Source organism: Triturus cristatus, chromosome 6 (assembly GCF_964204655.1).
Source record: "Triturus cristatus chromosome 6, aTriCri1.1, whole genome shotgun sequence".
Taxonomy (NCBI): Eukaryota; Metazoa; Chordata; class Amphibia; order Caudata; family Salamandridae; genus Triturus; species Triturus cristatus.
Window position 1 is genome coordinate 518905860 of NC_140589.1, and position 26964 is coordinate 518932823.

Genomic DNA, 26964 nt, shown 5'->3' on the forward strand with positions numbered 1-26964 from the left:
AGGTCGCAAGACCAGTCCTGACTGAGCCATAATTAACAAACAATTGGTCAGACCTACGAATATCCTTGGTCTTATCCAGATAAAATTTCAACACCCTTCGGACATCCAGGGAATGGAGAGCCCTTTCCGCTGGTGAAGAGGGATTCTGAAAGAACGTAGGTAAAGTTATGGTCTGGTTGACATGAAAGTCAGAGATAACCTTAGGAAGGAACTTAGGGTGAGTACGCATCACAACCTTAGCAGCATGAAACACAGTATAAGGTTCTTGACAACATAATGCCTGAAGTTCACTCACCCTGCGGGCCGATGTAATGGCCACTAGGAACGCCGCCTTCCAGGATAGGTGCTGCAATGAAGCCTTGTGAATAGGTTCAAAAGGCTCTCTCATCAGTCTGGACAGCACCACATTCAAGTCCCAAGAAGGCGAGGGAAGTCTGACAGGAGGGAACACCTTCTTCAAGCCTTCCAAAAAATCCTTGACCACAGGAATCTGAAAGAAGGACGTCTGTGAAGGGCACTTCCTGTAAGCAGTCAAAGCAGCCAGATGAACCTTAATGGAATGGAAATTAAGGCCAGACTGCGCCAGATGCAAAAGGTATGGAAGGATGACATCTTCCTTACATGTTGTCGGATCAAAGTTCTTGGACTTACACCAGATACAGAACCTCTTCCACTTGTAAGCATAGGATGTCCTAGTGGAAGGTCGCTTAGACTCCTTCAGAATGTCCATACAATCGTCTGGTAGATTCAGATGACCATATTGCACTATTTCAGGAGCCATGCCGCCAAACTCAAAGACGAGAGGTTGGGGTGCACCATCCGCCCCCCGAACTTCGTGAGAAGGTCCGGCCTGCACGGCAACCGCATGTGAGGAAGGAGAGACCGGTGAAGAAGGTCCGTGAACCACCACTGCCTGGGCCACTCCGGGGCGATCAGGATCATCCGCGCCCTGGACTGGGACAGCTTGATGAGCACCGCCGGAATCAGGGGAATGGGTGGAAAAGCGTACAGAAAGCTGTTCGACCAATCGATCCATAGCGCATTCCCCAGCGTCCCCCGCTGGTAGTACCTGGATGCGAAGTCTCGGCATTTGCTGTTTTCGGCGGTGGCGAACAGATCTACGTCTGGAGTCCCCCACCTTGCGAAGACTTCTCCTAGTACTTCGTCGTTTATGACCCATTCGTGGTTTTCCTGAATCAGCCTGCTCAAGGCGTCCGCCTGAGCATTCTGCACCCCTGGCAGATGCGTGGCCGTAATCGTCAGTCCTCGGGCCAGCAGCCAGCGCCAGATCGCCTGCGCCTCCTGCGACAGAGTGCGCGATCTCGACCCCCCCTGCTTGTTGAGGTAATACATCGTGGTTGTATTGTCCGTCTGTATCAGCAGCGAGTTGGTCTGGAAGGACGGAAGGAAAGCCTTCAGTGCCAGGAAGACAGCTCTGAGTTCCAGGAAATTGATGTGGTACGTCGATTCCAAAGGAGACCACTTCCCTTGAATCTGCAGGTCCCCGGAATGCGCACCCCAGCCCTGGAGAGAAGCATCCGTCACCACATTCGTCGTGGGAATGTCCTTGTGGAAGGGAACCCCCTGGAGGAGGTTTTCCGCCGAACACCACCACTTCAGAGACTGACGAGCATGTAGAGACAGTCGGATCTTGTCGTCCCAAGAGCCTGTCTTCTGATCCCACTGATCCTCCAAGCACTCCTGCAGTGGTCGCATCTGTAGACGTGCGTGCGGAGTGAGGAAGATACAGGAGGCCATCGATCCCAGTAGAGACGACACCTTCCTCACAGTCGTCGATGGAGCAGTCCTGAGGTCCTGAGCCTTCCGAAGGAGTGATAACCGTCTCTCCTCCGAAGGAGACACGCTTGCTGACCGCGTATCTATGGAGGCCCCCAGGTACTGTATGCACTGTACCGGAGATGGGACCGATTTGGACATGTTGACGTGTAACCCCAGCTTGTTCAAGAGCTCGCACGTCCAACGGAAGTGTTCTAGCGCTTCCTCGAAGGATGACGCCTTGATCAGCCAATCGTCCAGATACGGGTAGACGAACACCTTGTTCCTCCGCAGGTGTGCCGCCACCACCGCCATGCACTTCGAAAAAGTCCTGGGAGCAGACTTTAGCCCGAATGGCAGTACTGTGTATTGATAGTGATTGGCGCCGACTTAGAATCGCAGGAACTTCCTGTGCTTCTGTGCTATGGGCACATGGAAGTACGCATCCTGTAGATCTATGGCACAGAGCCAGTCTCCCCGTTGCAGCTGAGGGTAAATCTGGTGCAACGATAGCATGCGAAACTTCTCTCTGCGAATCCACTTGTTTGCTTGTCGCAAATCCAGAATGGGCCTGAACTCGTTCTTGTCCTTCTTGCGAACGAGGAAGAACCGAGAGTACAGACCTCTTCCCCTTTGAGACAAAGGTACTTCTTCTACCGCCTTTTTTCTCAACAAGATGTCTGCCTCCGCCTGGAGCTCCCTCAGCTGGAAGCGAGAGCTGACCGGCGGAATCGCTGGAGGCGGGCTGATGAACCGAAGACTGTATCCATTGCAAACAATATTCAGCACCCACTTGTCCTGAGTAATTTTTCTCCACTCTGCCGGAAAAAATCGAATGCTTCCCCCCACTGGAGTGGGTAACGGTTGAGGGGGAAGTAACAGCTCAGGGCCGAGACCCGGCCGGGCCCTTGTTTGTGGTAGTAGCCTGCTGGCCACCTCTACCCCTCTGGCGCTTCTGGAAGGGCTTGCGGAACTGCTGCTGTTGTGGCTGCTGCTGTCCCGAGCCCTGCCCACACCCTCGGCCCGACGACCCGAACCTCCTCTGGAACGGTCGTTTCTTTTTCTCGGCCTTCTCTAACCCGACGGCCGTCAGGGTTTCCGCTTCAGCCTTCATGCGGGCCATTTCATCGTCCGCATGCTTCCCGAACAGGGTTTCCCCCGAGAAGGGCAGGTTGGCCACTCTCTGCTGCGCCTCCGGCTTGAGGGACGTCAGGCGCAACCAGGAATGGCGCCGCTGGTGGACGCCATGACAGTAGGCGTGGGCGGCCAATAGCGATATATCCGCTGCTGCGCTGATCGTTTGGTTAGAAACCAGCATGCCTTCGCGCACCGTCTCCAAGAAGTCCTCCTTCTTGTCTCGTGGCAGGAGGTCCGCATATTGCTGCAGGGATTCCCACAGGGCCCAGTCGTAACGGCCCAACAACGCCCCTGCACTTGCCGCCTTCATCGTGGTGGCGGCGGTACCACACACCTTCCTGCCCGCAGAGTCCAGCCAGCGGCTTTCCTTGTCCGGTGGCACCGTGGAGGCCGGGGCGGTCGCATGTTGTTTTCTCGCCGCCGTCACGATAACCGAATCCGGCTTCGGGTCCCCTCTCAAGAATGGCGGATCCGACTCCGGGGCCCTATATTTCTTCATGAGCCTGGACGGAGCGGCCTTCGCTGTTGCGGGAGTGAGGAACAGTTCCAAGGCTGGTTCCACCAGTCCAGGCACGAGAGGCAGGAGGGGGCGAGACAAGTGTCTTTTATGAAGCGTCTCAAATATCACGGACGTCGTGGGTGTTGGAACCGTCACCGTGATATTCAGCTTCGCAGCCCCTCGCAACAGCACCTCCTGGAACGAGACCAAGTCGTCCACCGGCGACACCCTAGTCCCCGGGGAGTCCGACAGCGTCGGGGAAAGGTCCCTGTCCGAGGAGCGCGACCTGGACCTATACCTTCTGCGGCGTCGTCTAGAGTCTGACGAGGATCGCCCTCGGCTCCGCGATCGTCGCCTCCTGTGAGAGCGGGAGCGCGACCTCTTCGGCTTAGGCCTGTCCGCCGGTCTCGCTGGTCCAGGCGACCGTGGGCGTCGTGGCTTCGGGGTCCCCTGCGGCGGAGTCGGGTACCGTGGAAGGGAAACCGACCTCGGGGGGACCGGCGGCGGTCCCGCAGGAGTGCTTGGCAGCAACAGAGGCCGGGGTGGCGGAGACAGAGTCCGCGGCCGCGGAGGAGGCGGTGGAGGAGGTGGAGACGGTGGTGGAGGAGGTGGCGGTGGTGGAGGAGGCGGTGGCAGAGGTGGGAGAGGAGGAGGCGACGGAGACCTCCGAGGCGGGGTATACACCACTGAGTACACCGATCCCGGCGACTCTCTCTTCCTCGACGTCGACCTGTGCCTCGACGTCGACCTGTGCCTCGACGGCGATCTTCTCGGCGTCGATCTCTTCCTCGGCGTCGACTTTGTCTCGACGGCGACCTTCGCCTCGACGGCGACCTTCGCCTCGACGGCGATCTTCGCCTCGACGGCGACCTCCGTCTCGACGGCGACCTCCGCCTCGACGGCGACCTCCGCCTCGACGGCGACCTTCGCCTCGACGGCGACCTTCGCCTCGACGGCGATCTCCGCCTCGACGGTGATCTTCGCCTCGACGGCGATCTTCGCCTCGACGGCGATCTCCTTCTCTTCATCGACGGCGAGCTGCGATCCCTCGACGCCGAACGCCGACGGCGATCTTCGCCTCGACGGCGATCTCCTTCTCTTCATCGACGGCGAGCTGCGATCCCTCGACGCCGAACGCCGACGCCGGGTCTTCTCTCGACGTCGACCGCTGGACGCAGCCGAAGATGGCGTCGTCGCCGACGACGCCGATGTAGTCAACGGCGGCCTATTCAGGTCCCTCGACGGCGATCGTCGACGCCGCTTCTCCCCAGAGCCCTGGGGAGACGGCGAACAGACGGTGGTCATCCTCCTCGACGTCGCCGTCGACGCCCTCGACGTCGACGGGGAGCGGGAGCGCTTACTGGTCTTCCTGCCCCTGGGGAGCCCCCCAGAGGCCTCAGTATGGGCCAAATCAGCCCCTCCAGACCCACCTGGTGCCTTCAGTCTTCGCTCCTCCAGAGCTTGAAGCCTGCTCTTCATCCTGTCCCTCAGGGTTCTGGCTGAAAACGAGTGGCAGATGGTACAGCTTTCAGGCACGTGGGACTGGGGAAGGCAAGCTATGCACACCTCGTGTGGGTCAGTTTTAGCCTTCTTTCGACCACATTCCGGGCACTTGTCGAACAAGCCAGGCATGTTGACAGTACCAGCTACTAAACACAAGAAAAAGTGACAAAAATTGCCAAAATCTCAATGAAAACCTTGAAAAAGGTAGAGCTCAATGCTCCAGGGTCCTGCTAGCAGGAGCCGGAAAAAAGAACTGGAAGTAAATGGGACCTGCTGGGCATTCTGGGATACTGGGGAAAGTTCTGGAAAACTGGAAAGTTTTCTTAAAGGCACAGTATCCTGTTCCAAGCCACATAATGGCAGCCTATGGGGCTTGTCTGTCCACTCCTTCCTCTCTATCATTCCAGAGGCTTTTGCTGGTAGAGGCAGGGTTTTTTCCTATGTAGAGAAAAACTGGACAGGCAGTGCTGTTTGTGGATTTTGGTGGAATTCTAGTTGAAGTACTGGACAGTGTAGCCTGTGGGTATAGGCTGCATTATCTGTCTTTAAATTAAATTCTCTCTTAAAGGTGTATGCAGGTCTGCATGATTTGTCACCTTTTAGAGATTATTTTTTATTGCTCCGGGGTCCGCGCACATGGGCGGGACTATTCACTAGATTATGACTATACACAGAGATCCCCTACTACAGAACATAAGCTCTGGGAACCTGATTGGCAGGGACCCAGGGCACATCAAGTCAAAGTGCATCAGTAGTCTGGCAAAAAGTGGGAGGGGGGGGGTTACTGAAACAGAAACCCAGCTTCCTACACAAGTTAGCTGCATATGAAGTACAATTTATGTAGTAGGTTATAGCAATTGACATTACAGTTTCATGAACCAGAATATGCTACAACTAATCCCTCTGAAGCATTTCCAATTAACCGATGACTGATTTTAAGATGTAAGGCAATTGGCCCTAGGCCCATGACTTGCATGAGTCAAATGTAATTAACATTTTTGAATTATTATGGGTTTGATTGTCAATGCAATTTTATGTCAGGACGACGATCAAGAGCTCTTTCTATCAACTTTACAGCAGTTGGAGGCTGCTATCATACATGATTTTCACAAACACAGGAACAATAGTAAATGGATTTGTATTGTCTAATGTAGACTTCTGGGTTTAAACTGCTTACCCAAAGTAAAAATACTGCAAAATTGTAGCGGGTATATAGACAGTTGCTGCTAAGCTCCCTATGTTCAGTGATATAGCCACATTGCCTTTGTCCTTCAACAGACTGATTTGCTTGTTAAAGCATCATTCATTCTTAAGATCAGATGTGTGACTGATAGAGTCTTCTTGAATGAATTCACTGAAATATGTCAGGCTATTATGAATCATTATGTCCCCAATTATACTCTCCCTCTTTGGACAGGTGTAGCTCTTAAACTTACCATGTATTAACTGAATACATGCGGAAGATGGGCATTTTCATATCTTGCGATCAAACAATGGAACCTTTCCCATCTACGAATTTGAAGTACCAAACACAACCTTAGGATAAGAAGGTCTATTGAGACCATGAAATGTATGTTATATAAATTTGAGGAAACTTCATACAACTGTTCAGCATCAAGATGTCCTTCTTTAACTGTGCACTTTATCTGCATATGAACATAATATAAGCCTGTCTAGTTTACTGCCTTGAAACGCCCATTTTAAGCCATTAGTTTTCTATAGTTAAAAAAGGAATCTGGGGACATTAAATACACTTTGGTCATGCTTTTTTTAAAGTTGGCTTCAACCTGACACAGAGGGAAAAAGTCAGGAAACAAGTAAAGTGCTCTATATTCCGGTCTGGTTGCCAGATTTCCTCTGTCAGCTGACATTCTGGAAACCAAGGCATGAGGCTCATTGTCTAGATTAACAAGAATAATGTGTGTTCACTTTTCGTTAGTAATTCATCCGTGCTGCATGGTCTCATCTGGATTGTTCCATAGGGTCATCACTCTGTCTGACAGTGGATGCAGGATAAGTAGCCATATTCAATTAAATATGGTGCTAGTGGGTACTGCAGGTAGGTATGGAAGCAAATGAAACAGGCTAGATTGCCCCCTCCACAGACGTTCAATTATTCAACATAAATGAGTATTTAAAGATAGAAGGTATCTCCAAGCTTACCTCTTGAGCATTGAATCGTAAAATTTCCTTCATATACGTTGGCAACAATGTCAGCAAAGTGTAGAAAGTCCAGTTATAAGAAAAATGTGCTACAATAATTGCCCAAAGTGGCAAGGAAGTTATCATGGCTCCACATGGTATAGATGTTTGTGATGAAAGCTGAAAATAATTTAGAACAGACATAGTAGGTTACACTCTGGTGCTAAAGTTCAGAAATTATTGACACATACTGTCATTTTGAAAATGTAAACGCCAGAGCAATTGCTGATTATGGAATTACAAATAAGTGTTGAGTAGATACCCTAGTACACAACTGTAATAACCATTTGTAAACTTCTTTAAAAAAAGATAAGGCACCTTCATCTCTCCAGAACCACTTCTTTGAAGTACAGGGTCTTATAGTGCACATGCAAAAGGGGATTGTAATAAAGTGCATCTTGATACTGTGTGTCAACAAAAATACTCACCAATGGGTTTTCTATGATATTTTTCTTACCAATGTTTTTTAAGTATTTAAAAAGCAGTTTAAAAATATTGCAACAATGCATGGCGACTGCAATTTTTATATATATCAAGGATGTGACAGTCGCTTGTGGAGTTGACTTTCACCCAAACAAAACCTGAAGGATGGGAGAAGGTGATACGTGGCTTCCAAGTTAAGTAATTTAAAAATTAGTCTAATTAGATTAGTTATGTCAAGACTTTCAAGTTGCAACTATGCAGTAGAAAAAGGCCTGGACTGTGGTAACTTATATTGCTTCTATATATTACTTATAAAATGAATTTTATTTCATATTTTTTTAATTGAAAAGAACAAAGACAAGTCTAACTGAATACCACAGGCTAAATTTTGATAGCGATGAAGAGAACTGGGGCTGTATTACAATAAGTGCTCCGGAGCGAACGGGCGTTTGTGCCCACTTTGCGTAGCCCTGGGACACATTGTATTACAGAAGGGGGCGCAGACGCTTGTGCGTCCCCTTCAGTAATACCAATGGCGCTGGTTCACTTAAGAGCCAGTGCTACCTTCAGAGGGCGTTCCCTTATTTGCATAGGGGTGTGCCCTATGCAAATGAGGGGAATCCTTTGCCTCTGCGCCCGTGCCATATAACAGATGCAGGCTCAGAGGCAAAGAAGCTCTAAGGGTGCGCACTCACTTTGCACCACCCTGTAGGTGGTGCAAAGTGAGTGCGCACCCTGAGAGCAGCCCTATGGAGGGGAGAAGGGGGTCCTATGGACCCCCCCAGACATTAGCTTGAAGGTGGGTGCAGTCACTGACTGCACCCACCTCCAAGGGGAGCTCTAATCCCCTTTAAAAGTGCAGGTAGGTTGCCTCCTGCACTGTGAAAACACGGGAGTGGCTCTGTGTTTTCACATGAATGTGCTGCCATGGGGGCAGCGCGAGTTCGGGGCTGCCCTGGGAACAGGGCATACATAGTAATAGGGTGCATTGTCATTGTTTACGGCGGCCGCATCTTTTAAAAGGTGCGCCCGATGCAAACAATGACAATGCTGAATATGGCCCCTGAAGTGCATTTAACATTGTGCCTTTGCAAGCAAACGACTTTCAACATAGGCTAAACTTATCATGCATATTAATAAAACATAGCAGCATTAGGAGACATAGGAAGCTCCACATTCCATTCTTTGCCCATGACTGGGGATTAGAAAGGGAAAAGTAAAGAAGGAAGAGAAAAGTGTAAAAGAGCAAATACAATGGGCGATACTAAAAAGGAAGCCCGTCCGAGACTAATGTTAATTTCCAATGAAGTCAAAGAATGACAGACTAATGTGAATCAACGTTAATGTTCCCTGACAGAGGGCTGGGCAAGTATAACATCTTTCACACCTTCACCTTTTTAATACCATCCAAGAAGGAGCCTGCAGGCTCTTCCTGTGTGAAAACGTATGTTTTCTCTTCCATAACGGGCTGGACGACTGAATATTGCGGATACAGTCACATTCTGTAACAGTATCAAACACAAAACGTTTCCTACGTAATGTGTCCAGGCGTAAACCAGGAAAGAAGACAAGTATATCGTCTTCACTTTACAGGCTAATCTCGATCTGCTATCGCCTCTTGAAGGACCTAATCTCCATCTGTGGGGGGATTAGCATAACAGTGCTTCCACCCTTTTCTCTACCAGCTCGGGCATTAGCAAGTAATGTGAAGACCTAGTCAACTGCCACACCTGCAACATCTTCCACACCACTCATTAAATCATCCATTAGGTCGGATATCATCTCCTAGTTGTGGTGGGCCACATGGGAGGGGGGGGGGGAGATCAGGGCTCAGAGATGAAGAACTATCAAATCTGCAAGCCCCGACATGCATTTTCAAAGGTTTACACTGTGATTTCATATTGATTACGGTACTAAACGCTGGCCATAGGGGCTTCCAAATTGGGATGGGTGTGTTCCAGACATCTACTCACTCGCTTTTGCTTTCATCTGGTTAATTGGCTCTTCAATATATTTCCTAGTACATTGTAAGTGTAATGCATTGATGAACCTCACCAATAACCCTTCGATAGATCCTACACATCTGCTAAATACCCAGGTCTAGGAGCCTCCTGTAGTTCTCTGTGGATGGCAGTGGGCAGCTTAAGACATGTATGCACCTGTGCCTTTCTTCCATTTTGGAGAAAGGATAGGTAGAAGTGATATGTCAATCTCAACTCCTGTGTACATACAGTGTTGTAGAAATGTATATTAGAAGTGTACAAAATTCGTTGCTGCTTACTTGGTATCATGTACCCTAACACTCATGGGTACAAGTAAGAGCAAACCCAAAGGGTCCACAGTGCAAATTGAAATTATACAGCGATACTGAAGCATTCATAAGAGAAGTCCAACAAATCAAAGTCCACAAAGTAGGGTAGAAAATCCAGTTTGAAGGGATTAATTCATACGTAGCAAATTCAATGATCCTTGTGAATATGTCATCAAATAAACTATTTAATTCACACTATCTACGTATTATGAGGTTCCTCTGGACTATTGTCTTTCGCTGCCTTGGAAATGTGGGTCTCTATTTTGTTCACGCTATGCTCGTATAACAAGGTTTCTTGTGGCTATTCTTTTGTGATACTCTGGTATATCATAGTGTATTTCCCACTCTTCTCCATTACTTTACTTGGAAAACATAATATACTACATCACCTTTTGGTGTTTGGTTTCGCTCATGGTTTTTTCACATTTTGTAAGACTTGTACCGAATGTTGATTAATCCTGTCTTATTGTAATCTGTACACTTACAGCTTTGAAAAAGTCGCTGCTCATGACGAAACACATGTTGGCTGTTGCTTTGATGACATATTCACAAGGATCACTGAATATGCTACGTATTAATAAATCCCTTTTCTTCCGTTGTTTACAAGTTATTGTTAGTTGCAGCAGTTCTCACTAAAACACAGTTAGGGCCAGCACAAAATTCACCAGGGCCTCAGAAAATCATCAGTCCCATTAGGAACGCCAGGAAATCCATGAGGCAATGAGCTCATTATCCCCAACCACCACTATACCATCACTTACCGGAGGCACTGGACCACAATCAGGTCCAGAAGTGTCAACCTGCTGCAGTCAACTAAACAACTAAAATGCCCCACCTTCTGTTCCACACCAGACTAATACAACTGCCCAGGGCTCTGACACCAACTGCATGTCTGACCAAGCAGTAACCTTGTTTACCTCTACCAGTCAGGGACTTCCCGTACCGCCTCTTTGCTGTGTAGAAGATGTCAGTCAGAATTGTACTGCACAGCGACACCAATCTGGATCATTTTGAGGTGCTGAGGTGAAGAGGAATGAGATTCTTTCCTTTGGGTTTGAGAGGTACCTTCCCTGCTCAAACCCTCTTGCTGTCATTTGAGATGTAGCACTCTGGGTTACTAAGCCACTCTTCAGGCCCCAGAGCTCACAGGGCAGCCTGCTGCAACTGAGCCAATCCATGATCTTAGACCATGTTCAGCCTGGCACATTGGAATTAGTTTTTCAAGAAAAATGTTTGAGTTTCCCTGTTAACTGTTCAAGTACCATTGCTTTGCTATACCAAACAGTGCCCATGGTTCTTTACTGAGCTGAAATAACCAATGTGGGGAAAAACGAAACAGAGTAGCGTTGGAGAGAACAAAGAAATAGTAGCAAACGTAAACGTATTTAAACCTCGCAAAATAATACAAGATATGCAGGTAAGTCATTTGGCTGCTATGATGAACTATGTAAGATAAATCGAAACAATGAATAAAAAATAGAAAGTTTACTTTCTGGGGTAGCATAGTGATTGAGTCTCAGCAATGTCAACACTGGGTTTTTGTGCCACTGATATTCTTATACTTACAACTCTGTATGGCAGGCGATACATACAAGATGACTAACAAGATACTAGAATACCCATGGGCTAATAAACATTTTTGTTTCCTTGGTCATACAGAAGGACAAAGTCTTATCTTTCATTGAAGCTGCCCTCACTACTACAGCTTGAGCTGGAGGAAAGGGAAAGGGTCCACAGAGACAAAGATGGGTCTTAGCTGCTATTTCTTGTTCAGAGAAGTGGAAAAAGTTGGCTCACACCGTGGGTTTTTCCAAACCTCCTGATTCTGACAGAGCTCTTGAGGCTCGGTAATCAGAGCCTAATATGGGAGGGGGAGGTGGGGGAATGTGTAACAAGGGCTCCGTGGACAGGGCCTCAAGGGCTGTGCTCAGCACAAAGTAGAACAGATTGGTCATGAGGAGTTGCTCAGGTTCTCCATTAAGAGCTTCACTGGTGTGTCCAGGTCAATCAGTCAGTCATAAACTTTATTTGGCAATATAGCCATAAAAGGTAAGCATAAATACAGATTACACACGCAATCCATTTCATAGAGTGAGCAATTACATAGCAAATAAAATCTGAACATAAAATAAATCAAACTTTGATTAAGGCTAAGAATACAATAAAATAACTCAAATACAAAAATACAATTGTAATAAAGTTCAGAAGCAGCTGATCAACAAAATGATTGCTGGCTCTCACGGGTGACTGGGTGTCCGAGCAAGACATCATTTCTCATACGCAGTCACACTTTGGAAGAAAAATGTTGATCCTACATAAGATAATGGTCCCAAAGCATATAGGAAACAAATCTTTGCTTAAATAATTGGCCAAGCATGTACTGCGCATTTGTTGACTTAGCCGCAGCCTATTACGTTAGAATAACCTAGCGTATGCATAGATGGACAAATGGGGTTTCATGTCTGCTATAACTCTTGCATACGTCATACTAGGTGTGAGTTCGCATAGATAAAAATTACAAATGTACTGAAGAGACTGGATGTATCAGTGGGGTGAAGCTTGAACCTGTTGTCTCTCGATAAGGTTCTTAAAATGTTAGTTTGACCTCACCTAAGCTGAGGCAGAAGCACAGCTCTGCTTTCATGATACAGTCTTACTTCGCCATACACAGGCTGGGCTTCAAGAAGTTCTTTCTCCATTAGCAGACCACTGTGATATCAAGGACTTTCGGATTCATATTTAAAAAACACAAAGGTTATGATATTTGCTAACTCAGAGTGGACAAAATACAACAACGAATGAATTAAGAAAAGTATTCTAGATGTAGAAGGTAAAAACTACTACCTGACAGTCACCATTAACTACGTTTTCACCGACTTTATATGCAGCACCACAGAAACAATCGAAAGCAGCCTTTGCATTAAACAGATTTATCTCGTAACTTTAAATATAGCGCCTATTCAATTATGTCATTCCATGCTGCTTATATTACCAAAGTCGCCAAATTCTTAATATATGCTGCCTCAATCAATCTGGATACATTTGAGGACGAGATATGGAGACACATGTTCTTAGCAAGTATGCATGATTTATAGTTGAAAATGGTATGGCATTTATTCAGTGTATTATCAAGACAATTGATACATTACATGCTTACTGGAGCACGGATGTCTCCTACATGGTGAACAGTCTCGCTCCTCTCCCTTAAGTGTTCGACTGTGAGTATCTGGATTTTTTTTTTTTTTGCCCCAAATTTGCTAATCTATTGTGTGTGCAAAAGCCTAGGTTTCTCCCTTACATGAGTGAGGTTCTACACCTGTCCTGTGACGGGGAGGGGCTCACCAAGCATGCCCTCATTTGCCAACAGTGGACTACTGTCTCCGTCATGGGTTTAGCATGTAAAGCAGTGGTGGTAGTGTATCGTGACCAGACCTTTTTACGCGTGTCACAAGAGTGGAGGCCTACTGACTAACTTGTGTAAAGTTCCACCACTATGTGCTAACCAAGGTCCTAGCGCTAATGTTCCCTGTATGCTATGCACATGTGTGGCCTGAATGGTACATGGACTGTGTGTAGGACTAGTAATGGAAGCCTGTGAGTTCCACTTAGGATGCCCCATGCCTGCTCATAAGCACAAAATGGAGGTGAGGGCGTATGCCAGGCCAGTGGAAGTGTACTTCTGACAATCCTGCAGCTGGAGGGAGGAGACCTAGACAATGAAGTGAGGAAAAATGAATGAAAGCTGCTTTAGAAATTCTCTAGGTCCTTTTGCTAAGAGGGGCTGCTGAGTAGTGTTCCTGGGCGCTGTCATTTGGTAGAATGTGGGGCTAAAGAGAGGGGCTGTAATTTTGGTTTGTAGGTCCCTTACATGAGGCCTGACATTTCTTTTTCCCTGATCACGGTCAGTATGGCTTTTGATGAGCTAGGTGCACAAAGCTCACACCTCTTTGTGCCACTGTTGTGGGTACTCCAACATGGAGATAACTTTATTATATGTAACATTAATCTGCACAAAGGCTGTCACTGGAGAACAGCTTGGGAGGGCAGATGAAAGAAGAACCATCACAAACAGAATCTGAAGTTGCAGATAGAGAATATTAACTTGTCTGCTTTGACTGTGTAAAGGTTGGAGCCACTGACCTGCTTGTTGTTCCAGTCCCATATTTCTTCAACCAAAGAAGGGAGTGCTCTGCAGCGTACTCCGATGGCAGCTGTGTAACCAAAGCTGGTGTCTGTATAACATCCGGCTTCCCAGAGGTGGAGTCCTGCCTTGCTGCAAGAAGCTGGATATCTGACCTGAAATCAACCTGCTGCTAAGACAGGGAAACAGCCTGCCAACCCTACAAAGGTGCGAGTGACCTGAAGCACCAGAGCAGCTTGACACACAGTGTTGTGTGGGTTTGTTTGCCAGAAAGAAGACTAAGGAGAGCGATCCGTGTGCTATGATGTGTGTGCAGGTTACAGACTTTGTGAGGACAATTCCAGGAGGAATCACTGATAGCGGCTGTCAACACAGCCACCAAGAAGACTATGCCAATGCAGATGATTCCACTGACGAAAAGCTTGTGTCAAGGTGGAGTTCCGTGCCAACACAAAGTTGTGCTCATGTGGAGTGTACCGCCATCAAGACATTGCCGTGTACCTAGAGGGCACTGCCATTCCAAAGATTGTGCCCAGGCATGCCGGCAATGCCACTGCCTTTTCAACAACTGTGTCCGAGCTGCTGTTTTGCTGCATCTGCGACCCACATGGCCGGTGCCCTCACACTGCTGTGGCCTCTGGCAGCCGATCAACACCAACTCACCAATGACCGAGAAAAGGGTCCTTTGCTCACCGGAACCAACACCTGCAGCTGAGGATGTTGGAAGCCTCTTGGAACTAGGAGTGAAGACAGGCGCTGGTTGGAGTCTTTCCCAGTAATGGAGCAAGGTTTCGTAATAAAAGAGACTTGCTCGGACACAATCCTCTCAAATAACATGTACCACTATAATCAACCTGTTTTGTGAATACTAATATTGCATTACACATATTATACTGTATCTAGGGGAAGCTTTCCTATGCGTATTACTAACAAGTAACCAGAGTGTCATTAAAATAGCCGCTAAAACGCGGGATTCTTACTGCGCATGCGTCTACTGCATCTACGTAGTATGACGTTTTCTATGCTTGGAGGGAAAACTTTGCAGCTGCGCAACAGCTTCTTCTAAAATGACCGCTTGAAACTCACATGTTAATGTGCATGCTATTGCTTAAACTAAATCTTATAAGTTCTACTAAATGCTAATGCGAAAGATTTATATAAGTAAATGGGGATACAGTAAAGATAAGGGGTATACAGTGAATTCATTTTATTTCGTATTCTAACATGACTTTTTCTGACTTTATTATTAGTTCATATTTGGGCTTCGGGGGTGACTGAAATCCCTACCCCACCTGACCTATGCGCACGCGCACTCAAACCTGCCCGGGACTATGAAGACAAAGTTGAAACCCAGCCAAGGTCGCACTGGCAAGAATCTCTTGGGAACTTAACCCATCCACCCGGAAAGAGGAAGCGAAATTGTACAAAATATATACAATGTATTGATCATAATGTGAAATGCGGGTTGGAATAAAGCTTGGGAAAGTGAATTAAGGGGCTGGAACATTTAACAATGAACCTACAGTAAATTATTACATTTAGTATGGTGTGATGTCCTCTTCCCCTTTTCTTGCCCAATAAGAAGTAGGGGTTTTCACGATATTGAAACATCTGGGGGTGGAACATACACATAGAATAGTATGATAGAGGTAGTTTAGTTAGTTAGATGTCACAAGGTGTTTTCGTCAGAGACACAGACGCAGTCACAGCCACAGCCACAGACCCTATGCCGACTGCAGATGCCAGAGACCCTGTTGAGAGACCGAGATACTGATCGAAGAAGCCAAACATCTAGAAGGGGAGTCGCGGAAGAAATATCGAGGAGAGTAGTGCCAGAGAGGGATGCAATGCAGGCGTTGCACTTAGAAGAGATCACCTTCCCAGTCCTGAACCTGTCTTGAACCTTCATCTCTCGACCTGTTCTGGAGAACTTCACCGGACTCCTAGGCCAGGGGTTTGGTCCTCACACTATCCCAGGTAACTATAATTCTGTGTAGTATGTCATTGTACTGCTCTCTGTTTCTCCCTCTTCAGGTACTGTCATCATGATATTTTAAATTGAGACTTATATTGAACCTGACTTGATTTATTCCTGAAGGAAAACGGTGTAACATGTATTTGATCTTTGACTCACAAAATTATTGATTAGATAAAACTCTTTGAGTCTGTGGTTATTTGGAGAATAAAACTTTAATGTCATTGTCTACTTAATATAACTCAGCAACTAGATTAATCGACCAGAGGAAATTTATTATCAAGGAGATCGAGTTGGTAAGAATTTGGTAAAGGTAAACCAATCTCACAGGTAAATCAAAATTGACCCCAGCGGTACTACTAGCTTATTGTATGTATGTTTATGGGCCCAGGTGAGTATAAGTTGTGCGAGTAACACGAGCTGGTAACCCGCTAGATCACCAGCAGGTTCCCAACTCTTAGTCAAAGGCCTGAACTAGGTGAGACTGTAAATTTGAGATCTGCCAGAGGCACAGAATACCGAGACTAAATGTCAGGCAGCCAATCTGCATAATCTACACCTTAGCCTTGAGAATTTCCTGAGATACACTTAACCCCAGGTTTGGAAGGCCTACTCAGATTCAGCTAAGTGGGGGAACACCCAAGAGAGAGGTGTGAGCTGGGCAGGTTACAAGGTGCAGTGGCCTTAGCACCTAGACAAGAAATGTGCCCGTTTCGCTGCGACGCATTACGTTTTAGGTATATAGATTAAAAAACATTTAAATGTTTAGTAAAGCGAAAGGCTGTACAGTCAGGTATTACGGTGCTGGGTGACTCTTGAGTGCTGAGCTCGTGTCCTCCACACTACTTCCCGGACTGAGAGTTAAATGATGAAGGGGTTGTACTTTGACCAGTCTGCAGAATAGTAGTAGACTGGGTCCTGAGGTAAACAACCCAAACCCCAAAAGCTAAGGCCTAGTAGCATTTTTTTGTCACAAGGCCCCCAAACAGGGTCCGACAGTGCTGGTGAAAATATGCTTTCAAGAGGGCTACATAAAAGTTGGCCTACTGATAATCGTGATCGCTGGTTTGTGACTCATAAGTAAGCAACAGAGTGAAAACATTGACATATTTAGTCTGTTAACAGGTGTCAACCTCTCGAAGGAATAATGTCCAATAAGCAACAAGTATTACAGGGGCAAAAGAAACAAGCACTGACAAAGCCAAGAAGTCTCGCCTATGTGAGAGCTATTGTCTTTGCCAAAGTCTTTTAGCCACGTTGTACAGCAGAAAGCATGCTATTCAGCATGGCTAAGACTTAGTTGCGTGGCGCAGAGAAGAATGGCATAGAGGCGAGCAGCGTAGAGTGGAGTAGAATAGAGAGGGGCAAAGTGGAGTGGCAAAGCGTACAGTAGCATGGTATAGCTTAGAGTTACAGAGAGTAAAGCAGCATAGAGTGGAGGAGAGTGGCTTAGAGTGATACAGAATGGATTTGTGTGGAGTGGTGTAGAGTAGAATGGAGTAGCAATGAGTAGGGTGGCAAGGAGTGGGGTAGAGTGGAGTGGCATTGTGTGGAGTGGAGTGGAGTGGAGTTGTGTGGAGTTGCGTGGATTGGGGTTGCGTGGATTGGAGTGGTGTAGACTGGAGTGGCACTGAATGGCATGGAGTAGAGTGGCATACAGTGGGGTAGAGCAAAGTGGAGTAGAGTGTGGTATAATGTGGCATAAAGTGGCTTACAGTAGAGGTGAGTGGAGTGATATAGAGTAGAGTGACGTAGGCTAGAGTGGAATGGTATAGAGTACAGCAGAGTTCTGTGGAGTAGAGTGGCATAGAGTAGAGAGGTGCAGAGAAGGGTAAGTTACTTACCTGTAATCCTAGTTCTCTTCCAGGGGTATCCTCATCAAAGTCATAAGCACTGAATATTCCCGCCCATGTGCGGGGACCCCGGAAATAATAAAATTATATATGTAAAAAACATACATATATACAGCTCTGTATATGTATAAACATATATCATTTTTTCCAAGCAAATGCAGCTCCCATAAAAGGCTAGGCAATGTAAATATACACATCCAATAACACACATATATATATATATATATATAAAGGTATAACAATACACCTAAATCTCTTTTTTTTTTTTTTTAATGAGGTAAACACTCATGAGAAAGCAAAAAATAAAGAGAACAAACTGTGGAAAAACACAGATGTACAACACATTGCCAGCCTGCAGGCTGCATTGCAATACAATACCATAGAGACTAAAAAGCCCTGTACAGGTAAAAACTGGCACCGTGCCTTTAAGGCAGCCCTGACTTCCATATCCCATCATGCCTCAGGGGTGACAGTTAGGTCAGTTGTTCTTTGCGGGACCGTAGTCCTAAACACAAAGATATATCCTTTCCATAATGAATAATACACCTCTTCTCATTTGCCTGGGGAGGTGGGTGGGTTGCTTATGACTTTGATGAGGATACCCCTGGAAGAGAACTAGGATTACAGGTAAGTAACTTACCCTTCTCTTCCAGGGGATCCTCATCAATAGTCATAAGCACTGAATAGAGTAGCAAGCTCCCCTTCCACCAGCAGGCAAATGAAACTAAGGTTGTATCACCCATGGAGAAAAAGAATCATGAAAATGATTATGTTTGGAACAGATTCCTCAAGGAGGCTTGTCCTACTTGAGTGTCTGCTCTGGAGTCCGAATCCAGACAATAATGCCTGGTAAAAGTGTGGACAGATCTCCAAGTGGCTGCCTTGCAGATCTCGGAGAGTGGGACATTATTGAGAAAAGCCGCGGTAGCCGCTTTTCCTCTTGTCGAATGCGCTTTAGGGCGCGCCCCCAATGGTTTCTGAGCCAGTTGGTAGGCCAAAGTAATACTAGAAACAATCCACCTAGCAATGGAACGTTTGGATGCAGCAAAGCCCATACGGACAATCCCATAGTTCACAAACAATTGGTCAGATTTCCTGATATTCTTAGTCCTATCTAGGTAGAATTTTAGGACCCTTCTGACATCTAGTGAATGCAACGCCCTCTCTGCCGGAGAGGAGGGGTTGGGAAAAAAGGTTGGTAAGGAGATGGCTTGGTTTACATGAAACTCCGATACCACCTTGGGTAGGAACGAAGGGTGAGTTCTCATCACCACCCTATTTAGATGAAAAACAGTGTAGGGTTCTTTAGAACAGAGGGCCTGTATCTCACTGACCCTCCGTGCTGAAGTGATGGCTATTAAAAATGCTGTCTTCCATGTGAGGTGCTGTAGGGTAGCCTTATGAATAGGCTCAAAAGCCGAACCCATGAGCTTCGACAGAACCAAGTTTAGCTCCCAGGAAGGAGAGGGAGGTCTAACAGGGGGATAGACTTTCTTGAGCCCTTGCAAGAAATCCTTCACTACCTGCACTTTAAAAAATGACTGCTGTGAAGGCGAACGCCTGTATGCTGTTATGGCTGCTAGGTGAACCTTTATGGAAGAAAATTTCAACCCTGCCCTTGCTAAATGTAGAAGATAGGGCAAAATTACATCCTCCTGGCATTTAGTGGGATCATAATGATGCTGAGCACACCATATATAAAATCTTTTCCACTTACAGAAGTAGGAGTGTCTTGTCGAAGGCCTCCTGGCTTCCTTCAGTATGGACATACACTCTTGAGGGAGGTTCAGATGGCCATACTGGAGGACTTCAGGAGCCATGCTGTTAAGCTCAGCGAGGGAAGGCTGGGATGGTAAATCTTCCCCTGCATCTTGGATAACAAGTCCGGCCTGCACGGCAGCCGCTTGTGGGGGCGGATCGACATGTGTAGGAGATCCGTGTACCACCACTGCCTCGGCCAGTCCGGTGCTATGAGTATCATCTTGGCAGATGAATTCTGTAGCTTGGTCACCACCTTGGGAATTAGTGGGAGAGGAGGAAAAGCGTACACAAATGTCATTGACCAATTGATCAAAAGGGCATTCCCTAGGGATCCTGGTCGATGGTATCTTGAGGCGAAGCCTCGGCATTTTGTGTTTAGCTCGTCCGCGAAGAGGTCCACTTGCGGGCGCCCCCATTCCCCGAAGATGTCTTCTAACACTTCGTCGTTGATTACCCAGTCCTCTGGCTCTTGAAAATGCCGACTGAGCAAGTCTGCTTGCACGTTGAGTTCTCCTGGTAGGTGCACCGCTTTCAATGAGATGTTCCTTGCTAGGATCCAGTGCCACAGGGACTGAGCTTCCAGCGAGAGCGTTCTGGATCGAGTACCCCCCTGCTTGTTCAGGTAGTACATTGTGGTGGTATTGTCCGTCTGTACTAGAATGGTACTCGTCGTTATCGCAGGTAGGAACGCTTTGAGGGCTAGGTGGACCGCCCTGAGCTCCAGCATGTTGATGTGGTACAACTGCTCGCTGCTGGACCACCGACCTTGAGTTTGCAGAGTCCCAAAATGCGCACCCCATCCCTGAAGGGATGCGTCGGTGATTAAGGTCTGAGTTGGGGGCTCTTGATGGAAGGGAATCCCCACTTGCAGATTCCTTGGCTTCAGCCACCACTTGATTGACTGTTTGGCTGCAGAGGAGAGGCAAACCTTTTCTTCCCACAGGGAGTTCCTTTGATCCCATTTGTCCTCGAGATCTTGCTGGAGAGGACGCATCCTTAGCCTGGCATTGGGCACTAGGAAGATGCAGGATGCCATGGCCCCTAGCAGAGATGAGATTTGCCTTGCCGACGACAGATTGCTGGTCATAATCTGTCTGCCTTTTAGCATAATGGATGACTGTCTTTCCTCCGAAGGAAACACTTTTCCTACTACGGAGTCTATAGTTGCACCCAGGTAGTGGATCCTCTGCGTTGGTGAAAAATTGGACTTTTTGACATTCACTCTGAGACCCAACCTGCGACATAAGTTCAGGCATAGCGACAGCTGTGTCCGCACATTCTGTGGTGATGAGCCCTTTATTAGCCAGTCGTCTAGGTAGGGATAGACGAAGACTCCTGCGCGCCTCAGAGCAGCCGCTACTACTGCCACGCATTTTGTGAATACTCGAGGAGCTGACTTCAGGCCAAATGGGAGGACTTTGAACTGATAGTGAGCGTTGCCTACCACAAACCTGAGAAATTTTCGATGATTCCTTAGGATGGGAATATGGAAATATGCATCCTGAAGGTCCAGTGAACACATCCAATCGCCCATCCGGAGAAGAGGATATATTTGGTGGAGCGCCAGCATGCGAAATTTTTCCTTTCTTATGTGCTTGTTCAGTATCCGTAGGTCTAAAATGGGTCTGAACTCCACCTTCACACTCCTCTTTTGGATGAGAAAATATCTGGAGTAAACTCCCTTTCCTCTCTGGTTTATGGGCACTTTCTCTATTGCAGATTTGAGTAGTAGCGTCGCTACCTCTTCTCTGAGCTGCTTTAGATGCTGGGATGACTTGACAGGAGGAATAGATGGGGGGTGACTTCTGAAACGAAGCGAGTACCCATGACGCAGTATATTGAGTACCCACTTGTCCTTTGTGATTGTCTGCCACTCTGGAAGATGATGCGCAACACTTCCTCCCACCGGAGCGGTGGACAGCATCGGAGGAAGCGGTTTCTCATTGCTTCCCCGGTGCTTTGTTTCCAGCATTAGACTGCCTGTTGTTACCTCGTCCCCTGGATGGCTTGCGGGACTGGTATTGCTGTTTCTTTTGACCTTGCTGGTCCTGGTTCTTTTGCCAATGAGGGGTTTGAACCCTCTGTTGGTAATTGCGCCTGTCATTTCCCTTGCGGCGTCGAAACTCTTTCCTCTTTTCAAGCCCGACTGCTTTCATGGTCTCCAGCTCTGCTTTCATACGGGCCATTTCCTCGTCTGCATGGGACCCAAAAAGAGAACTACCGGAGAAAGGCAGATTTAAAATTCTTGCCTGCGCTTCCGGTTTCAAGGCCGTCAATCTAAGCCAGGATGTTCTTCTGGCTGTGACTCCATGTGCATATTCATGCGCTGCCAGTGTTGCCCCATCCGCCGCTGCACTTATGATCTGGTTAGAAACCAGACTCCCCTCATGCAAAATCTCTTCAAAGTCCCGTCTGTCCTCTGATGGAACTTTTTCAATGAACCTCTGAAGAGAGTCCCATAGTGACCTATCATAGCGCCCCAGAAGCGCCGAGGCACTTGCCACCTTCAAGCTTGAGGATGCTGAGCCGCAAACTTTCCTCCCCCAGGAGTCTTGCGTTTTACTGTCCTTATCTGGTGGCACCGTTGAAGATCCAGCTACTGCATGCGTCTTTCTGGCAGCGGCGGTGATGACAGAGTCCGGTGGAGGATCTGTTTTAAGGAATAGCGGATCCTCCGGAGCTGGACGGTACTTTTTTAGAATTCTCGCCGGCGCCGTTTTGGTGGTTGCTGGCGTGAGAAAGATATCCATTACCGGTTGTAGCAAACCGGGGACTAGTGGCAATAACGGGCGTGTCACCGTGCGTTCATGAAGAGTTTCAAAAATTATGGATGCGGTGGTCTCCTGAACCGGCATAGGGATATTTAATTTTGTAGCTCCTCTACACAACACTTCTTGAAATGTAGAAATATCATCTACCGGAGATACCCGAGAGGGTGGCGTCTCCGAGAGTGTCGGTGAATAATCCCTTTTGGATGATCTGGAAGAAGGGGAGGTAGAAGGGGTCCTACGGCGCCTTCTCTCTGATCTGGTCGACTCTCTTCTGAGGGAGGCAGACCTGGATCGCCTTCTTGGTGCTCGAGAGTGACTTCGGGATTCTCTTTCTCGAGATCTTGGTCTGATCGGTGTCGCTGGGAATACCACGCCCCTTATTCTTGTTAGCGATGCCTTTATTGCGTCTGGTACAGCAGGGTTCTGAGGCATCTCCCTTACGGGACTCTGAGGTACAGCATTGTCCTCCTCCTGCGAACTTTCTCTTGCAGGTACTGGAGATTGATGCACAAGCTCTGGTGATTCTGATCTTGAACCTGAGCCCTCTGATCCTGAAGGCGAGATAGATATGAGACGCGGTGACTCAGGAGTCGTATATATCAGTCTATGAGGAGATTTTCGCCTTGAGACTGGTCGAATCGTGAGGCGAATATGCGACACCTCCTGCGTACCCTCAACAGAGGGCTGCCTCGACGGTGATAGGCCTATCACCGGAGATCTTTGACTCGAATCTTCGAGGCTCCGAGCTTCTTGTCTCGACGTCGAGATTATCTTCGACGGAGGCTTCATGTACCTCACCAAAGCTTTGGAGACCTGTGAGGACGGAGGCACCTGCCTCGACGTCGACTCCGACGGAGGCACCTGCCTCGACGTCGACTCCGACGGAGGCACCTGCCTCGACGTCGACTCCGACGGAGGCCTCTGCCTCGACGTCGACTCCGACGGAGGCCTCTGCCTCGACGTCGACTCCGACGGAGGCTCCTGCCTCGACGTCGGCCCTGACGGAGGCGTCTGCCCCGACGTCACTCCTGACGGAGACTTTTGTCTCGACGTCGAATGCTCAGACGACGTCGAAAGCCTCTTCGCCGTCGAACGATGTTTCCTCGACGGCGATCTTGATCTTGACGGCGATCTTGGTCTCGACGTCGACTGTGGAGATCGCCTACGTACTTCTCGCGACGTCGAATGATGTCTCGCCGACCTCGACGTCGAACGATGTCTTTCCTTCGACGACGAACGATATCTCTGTGCAGACGTCGATCGATCTTCTCTTGACGTCGACAGATGCTTTTTCGACGTTGAACTGTGGCGCCGAGACCTCGACGCCGAGCTTTTAGATGCCGTCGACGTCGAACGCATCCGCTTCGACGCTGAATCTAAAGTCGACGACGATTTTCTCTTTGCAGCATGACTTCCCCTTGACTCCTCACCTCTCCGCGACGATCCCGCCGCTGGAGTCTTCGACGCCGAGCCCGACGTCGATGGGGAGCAAACAGGGACCAACTGCCTCGACGTCGACCGTTCTGCTAGGCCATACAGCCTAATCCTCTCCCTCTCCTTTAAAGTCCTTTTGGAAAGGTCTTCACAATGACGACATGTTGCTGGAGAGTGAGAGTCCGGCAGACAGATGATACACACCTCATGTGTGTCTGACGCAGCCTTCTTCTTTCCACAAGATGGGCATGGAACAAATAAAGAAGGCATTTTTCTGACAAAAACGGCTGAAAAATCAGTCAGAAAAACACAGGATACTGACTTCCTCACAGAAGTTGTAAGAAGAAGTCCAAAAAAAATCTTAAAGTTGTAATAATTCTTGACTAAAGAGTCAAAAAAGAAGAGAGCTGAATTCCAGGGTCCTGACTGAAGGAGCCGGAAAGAACAACTGACCTAACTGTCACCCCTGAGGCATGATGGGATATGGAAGTCAGGGCTGCCTTAAAGGCACGGTGCCAGTTTTTACCTGTACAGGGCTTTTTAGTCTCTATGGTATTGTATTGCAATGCAGCCTGCAGGCTGGCAATGTGTTGTACATCTGTGTTTTTCCACAGTTTGTTCTCTTTATTTTTTGCTTTCTCATGAGTGTTTACCTCATTAAAAAAAAAAAAAAAAAAAAAAAAAAAAAAAAGAGATTTAGGTGTATTGTTATACCTTTATATATATATATATATATATGTGTGTTATTGGATGTGTATATTTACATTGCCTAGCCTTTTATGGGAGCTGCATTTGCTTGGAAAAAATGATATATGTTTATACATATACAGAGCTGTATATATGTATGTTTTTTACATATATAATTTTATTATTTCCGGGGTCCCCGCACATGGGCGGGAATATTCAGTGCTTATGACTATTGATGAGGATCCCCTGGAAGAGAAGAGTGGTGTAGAGTGGCGTGGAGTGGAACAGAGTGGAGTGTTGTGGCATAGAGTAGAGTGGTGTGACGTGGAGTAAAGTAGCATAGAGTGCCATTGTGAAAAGTAGAGTGGTATGGAGTAGAGTGGTATAGAGTAGAGTAGCACAGAGTAGAGTGGCATAGAGTAGAGTGGCATAGAGTAGAGTTGCGTGGAGTGATGTAGGGTGCCGTGGAATGGAGTGGTGTAAAATAGAATAGAGTGGCGCAGAGAGCCGTGGAGTGGCACAGTGTGACAGGGAGTGGAGTGGTATAGAGTGGGGTGGATTAGAGTGGTATAGACTGGAGTGGCACAGAGTAATGTGGTGCAGAGTAGAGTTGAGTGTTATAAAGTGGATTGGAAAAGCATACAGTAGAGTGGCACAGAGCAGAGTGGTGTAGAGTGCGACTGTGTGCCGTGGCATAGACTGGAGCAGTAGAGTGGTGTAGAGCGGCGCGGAGTGGCATAGAGTGGTGTAAAGTAGAGCGGTGTAGAGTAGAGCGGTGTAGAGTGGAGTGGCATAGAGTAAAGTGGCGTAGGATTGAGTGGCGAAAGGGTGGAGTGCCAGAGTGGAGTGGAGAACAGTGGTTTGGAATGGTGTAGAGTGGCATAGAGTAGAGTGGCATGGAGTGATGTGGAGTGGTGTAAAGTAGAGCGGTTTTGAGTGGAGTGGCGTTGCGTAGAGTGGCATAGGATTGAGTGGCGTAGGGTGGTGTGGGATAGCGTAGAGTGTAGTGGAGCAGAGTTGTGTATAGTTGAGAGGGGTGGCAGAGTGGAATAGCATTGAATAGAGCGGCATAGAGAAATATAGCTGTGGGTGAAAGTAGCTAAAGCGTCAACAGAGATGGCAGAAAGGGTGAAAGCAAAATAAATAAGAAGCCATATGCGTGTGTTAAAAAAGAAAAGCCCATTTTACGTCAACCAATAATACCAAAACGCTTTTCAAATTAGGAAAAATAGTGCAAAGGCAAAAAGACAATCAAAAACAAATGTTCTTGGTCCATGCTCCAGGGAAGAGCTAAAACAAGAAGGGAACAGAAGTCTACGGGTGCTAGGGAATTGAAAGATTGCAAATAAGTGACAACGAAAACAAGTAATTGTATGCTGTGGGTGGGTTGTAAGCCTACTGAATTATAAACAGTAAATCTTGAAGCACAGCACGTGCGCTGTATAGGTGAGACCTAAAACTGAATAAGACATATGTGTTCTAATGAGTAAAATTACATATCAACTGAGCCAAATTTGTGGACTTGGAAGGAAGGACTTCATATCAATGCATTATGTGGAAACAACTGTTGAAAGCCATACCTTTATGCCATTCAGGTTGGGACTGCGTCTAGTTTTACATGTAGCTGGTGCACGGACAGGTTTAAGGAAGGATCATAGTAAATATAGGCTCAGCATAAATGATAGGAAAACCATAAGGCATGGTTTGTGTTTAAACATCTTTATCAACACATCATCAACAATCTGCAAACGTCAAGTAAATCTGGAATAGTAATGTGCATGTTTCTAACAATATAATCTTACTGTTACATGTGTTGAATACACAGTTCAGTATGGAGGAATAAAGAAGGGGGTATAGATATACTTTGCTCAGCTATGGTTCTAACTCCGTTATGATCACAGATTAAAGGTCAACAATAATATATGAAAGTTCTACTTACAGCTCATAGTGGGCACTTTAGAGTGGTAAAAAGCAAAGTTATAAATCACAATGCTTGCAAGATGTTTATTACCTCCATTTCCTTACAGGAGAAGTCAGCATCAGGTTAGGGTCATAAAAGGAATGCACCCCAGATGTCCATGAAAAGTTGCACCTGATCATTCAGCCGGTATATCTATTGCTCATGGGCCACCATTGTAGCCTTGCATTCTAACCATATATCCAGGGTGGGTATTGTAGGTTTTAGCCAGTGATACAGGACACATATTTGAGCTATGGCTAGGGCACAGTTCACCCATTGTTTTTCATAATGGTTTAATCCAGGTAAAGCTTGAGAGTCAAACAGAATGGCTAGAGCTGCAAGGCAATTAGTCTCCTTGCAGGTCTGTGCTCGGATACTTGGCGTGCCACCGGGGACAGAATTGAAACGAAGTCCGTTCCATCAGCGGTAGACTCGACGAGTACGATGGAAGGGAAGTCGAAGAAACGGCTAGGCCTGAAGGCCGTAACGATGTCTTATGGATCAAAGATGGAGTTTTCTCATTTTTTTTTT

The 26964-nt window shown here is 47.2% G+C and overlaps 1 protein-coding gene across 3 annotated transcripts in view; it reads right to left on the bottom strand.

Annotated features, from left to right (window-relative positions):
* SLC17A5 (solute carrier family 17 member 5) overlaps positions 1-26964 on the bottom strand; it is a 651091-nt gene that overhangs the window by 353388 nt on the left and 270739 nt on the right. For all 3 annotated transcript variants that reach the window (XR_014962977.1, XM_085610951.1, XM_085610950.1), the window contains exon 7: positions 7079-7237. Coding sequence is in view for 2 of the 3 variants with exons in the window: in XM_085610951.1 (XP_085467077.1) it covers positions 7079-7237 (159 nt within the window). In the remaining variant the exon portion in view is untranslated. The remainder of the gene's footprint in view (positions 1-7078; positions 7238-26964) is intronic.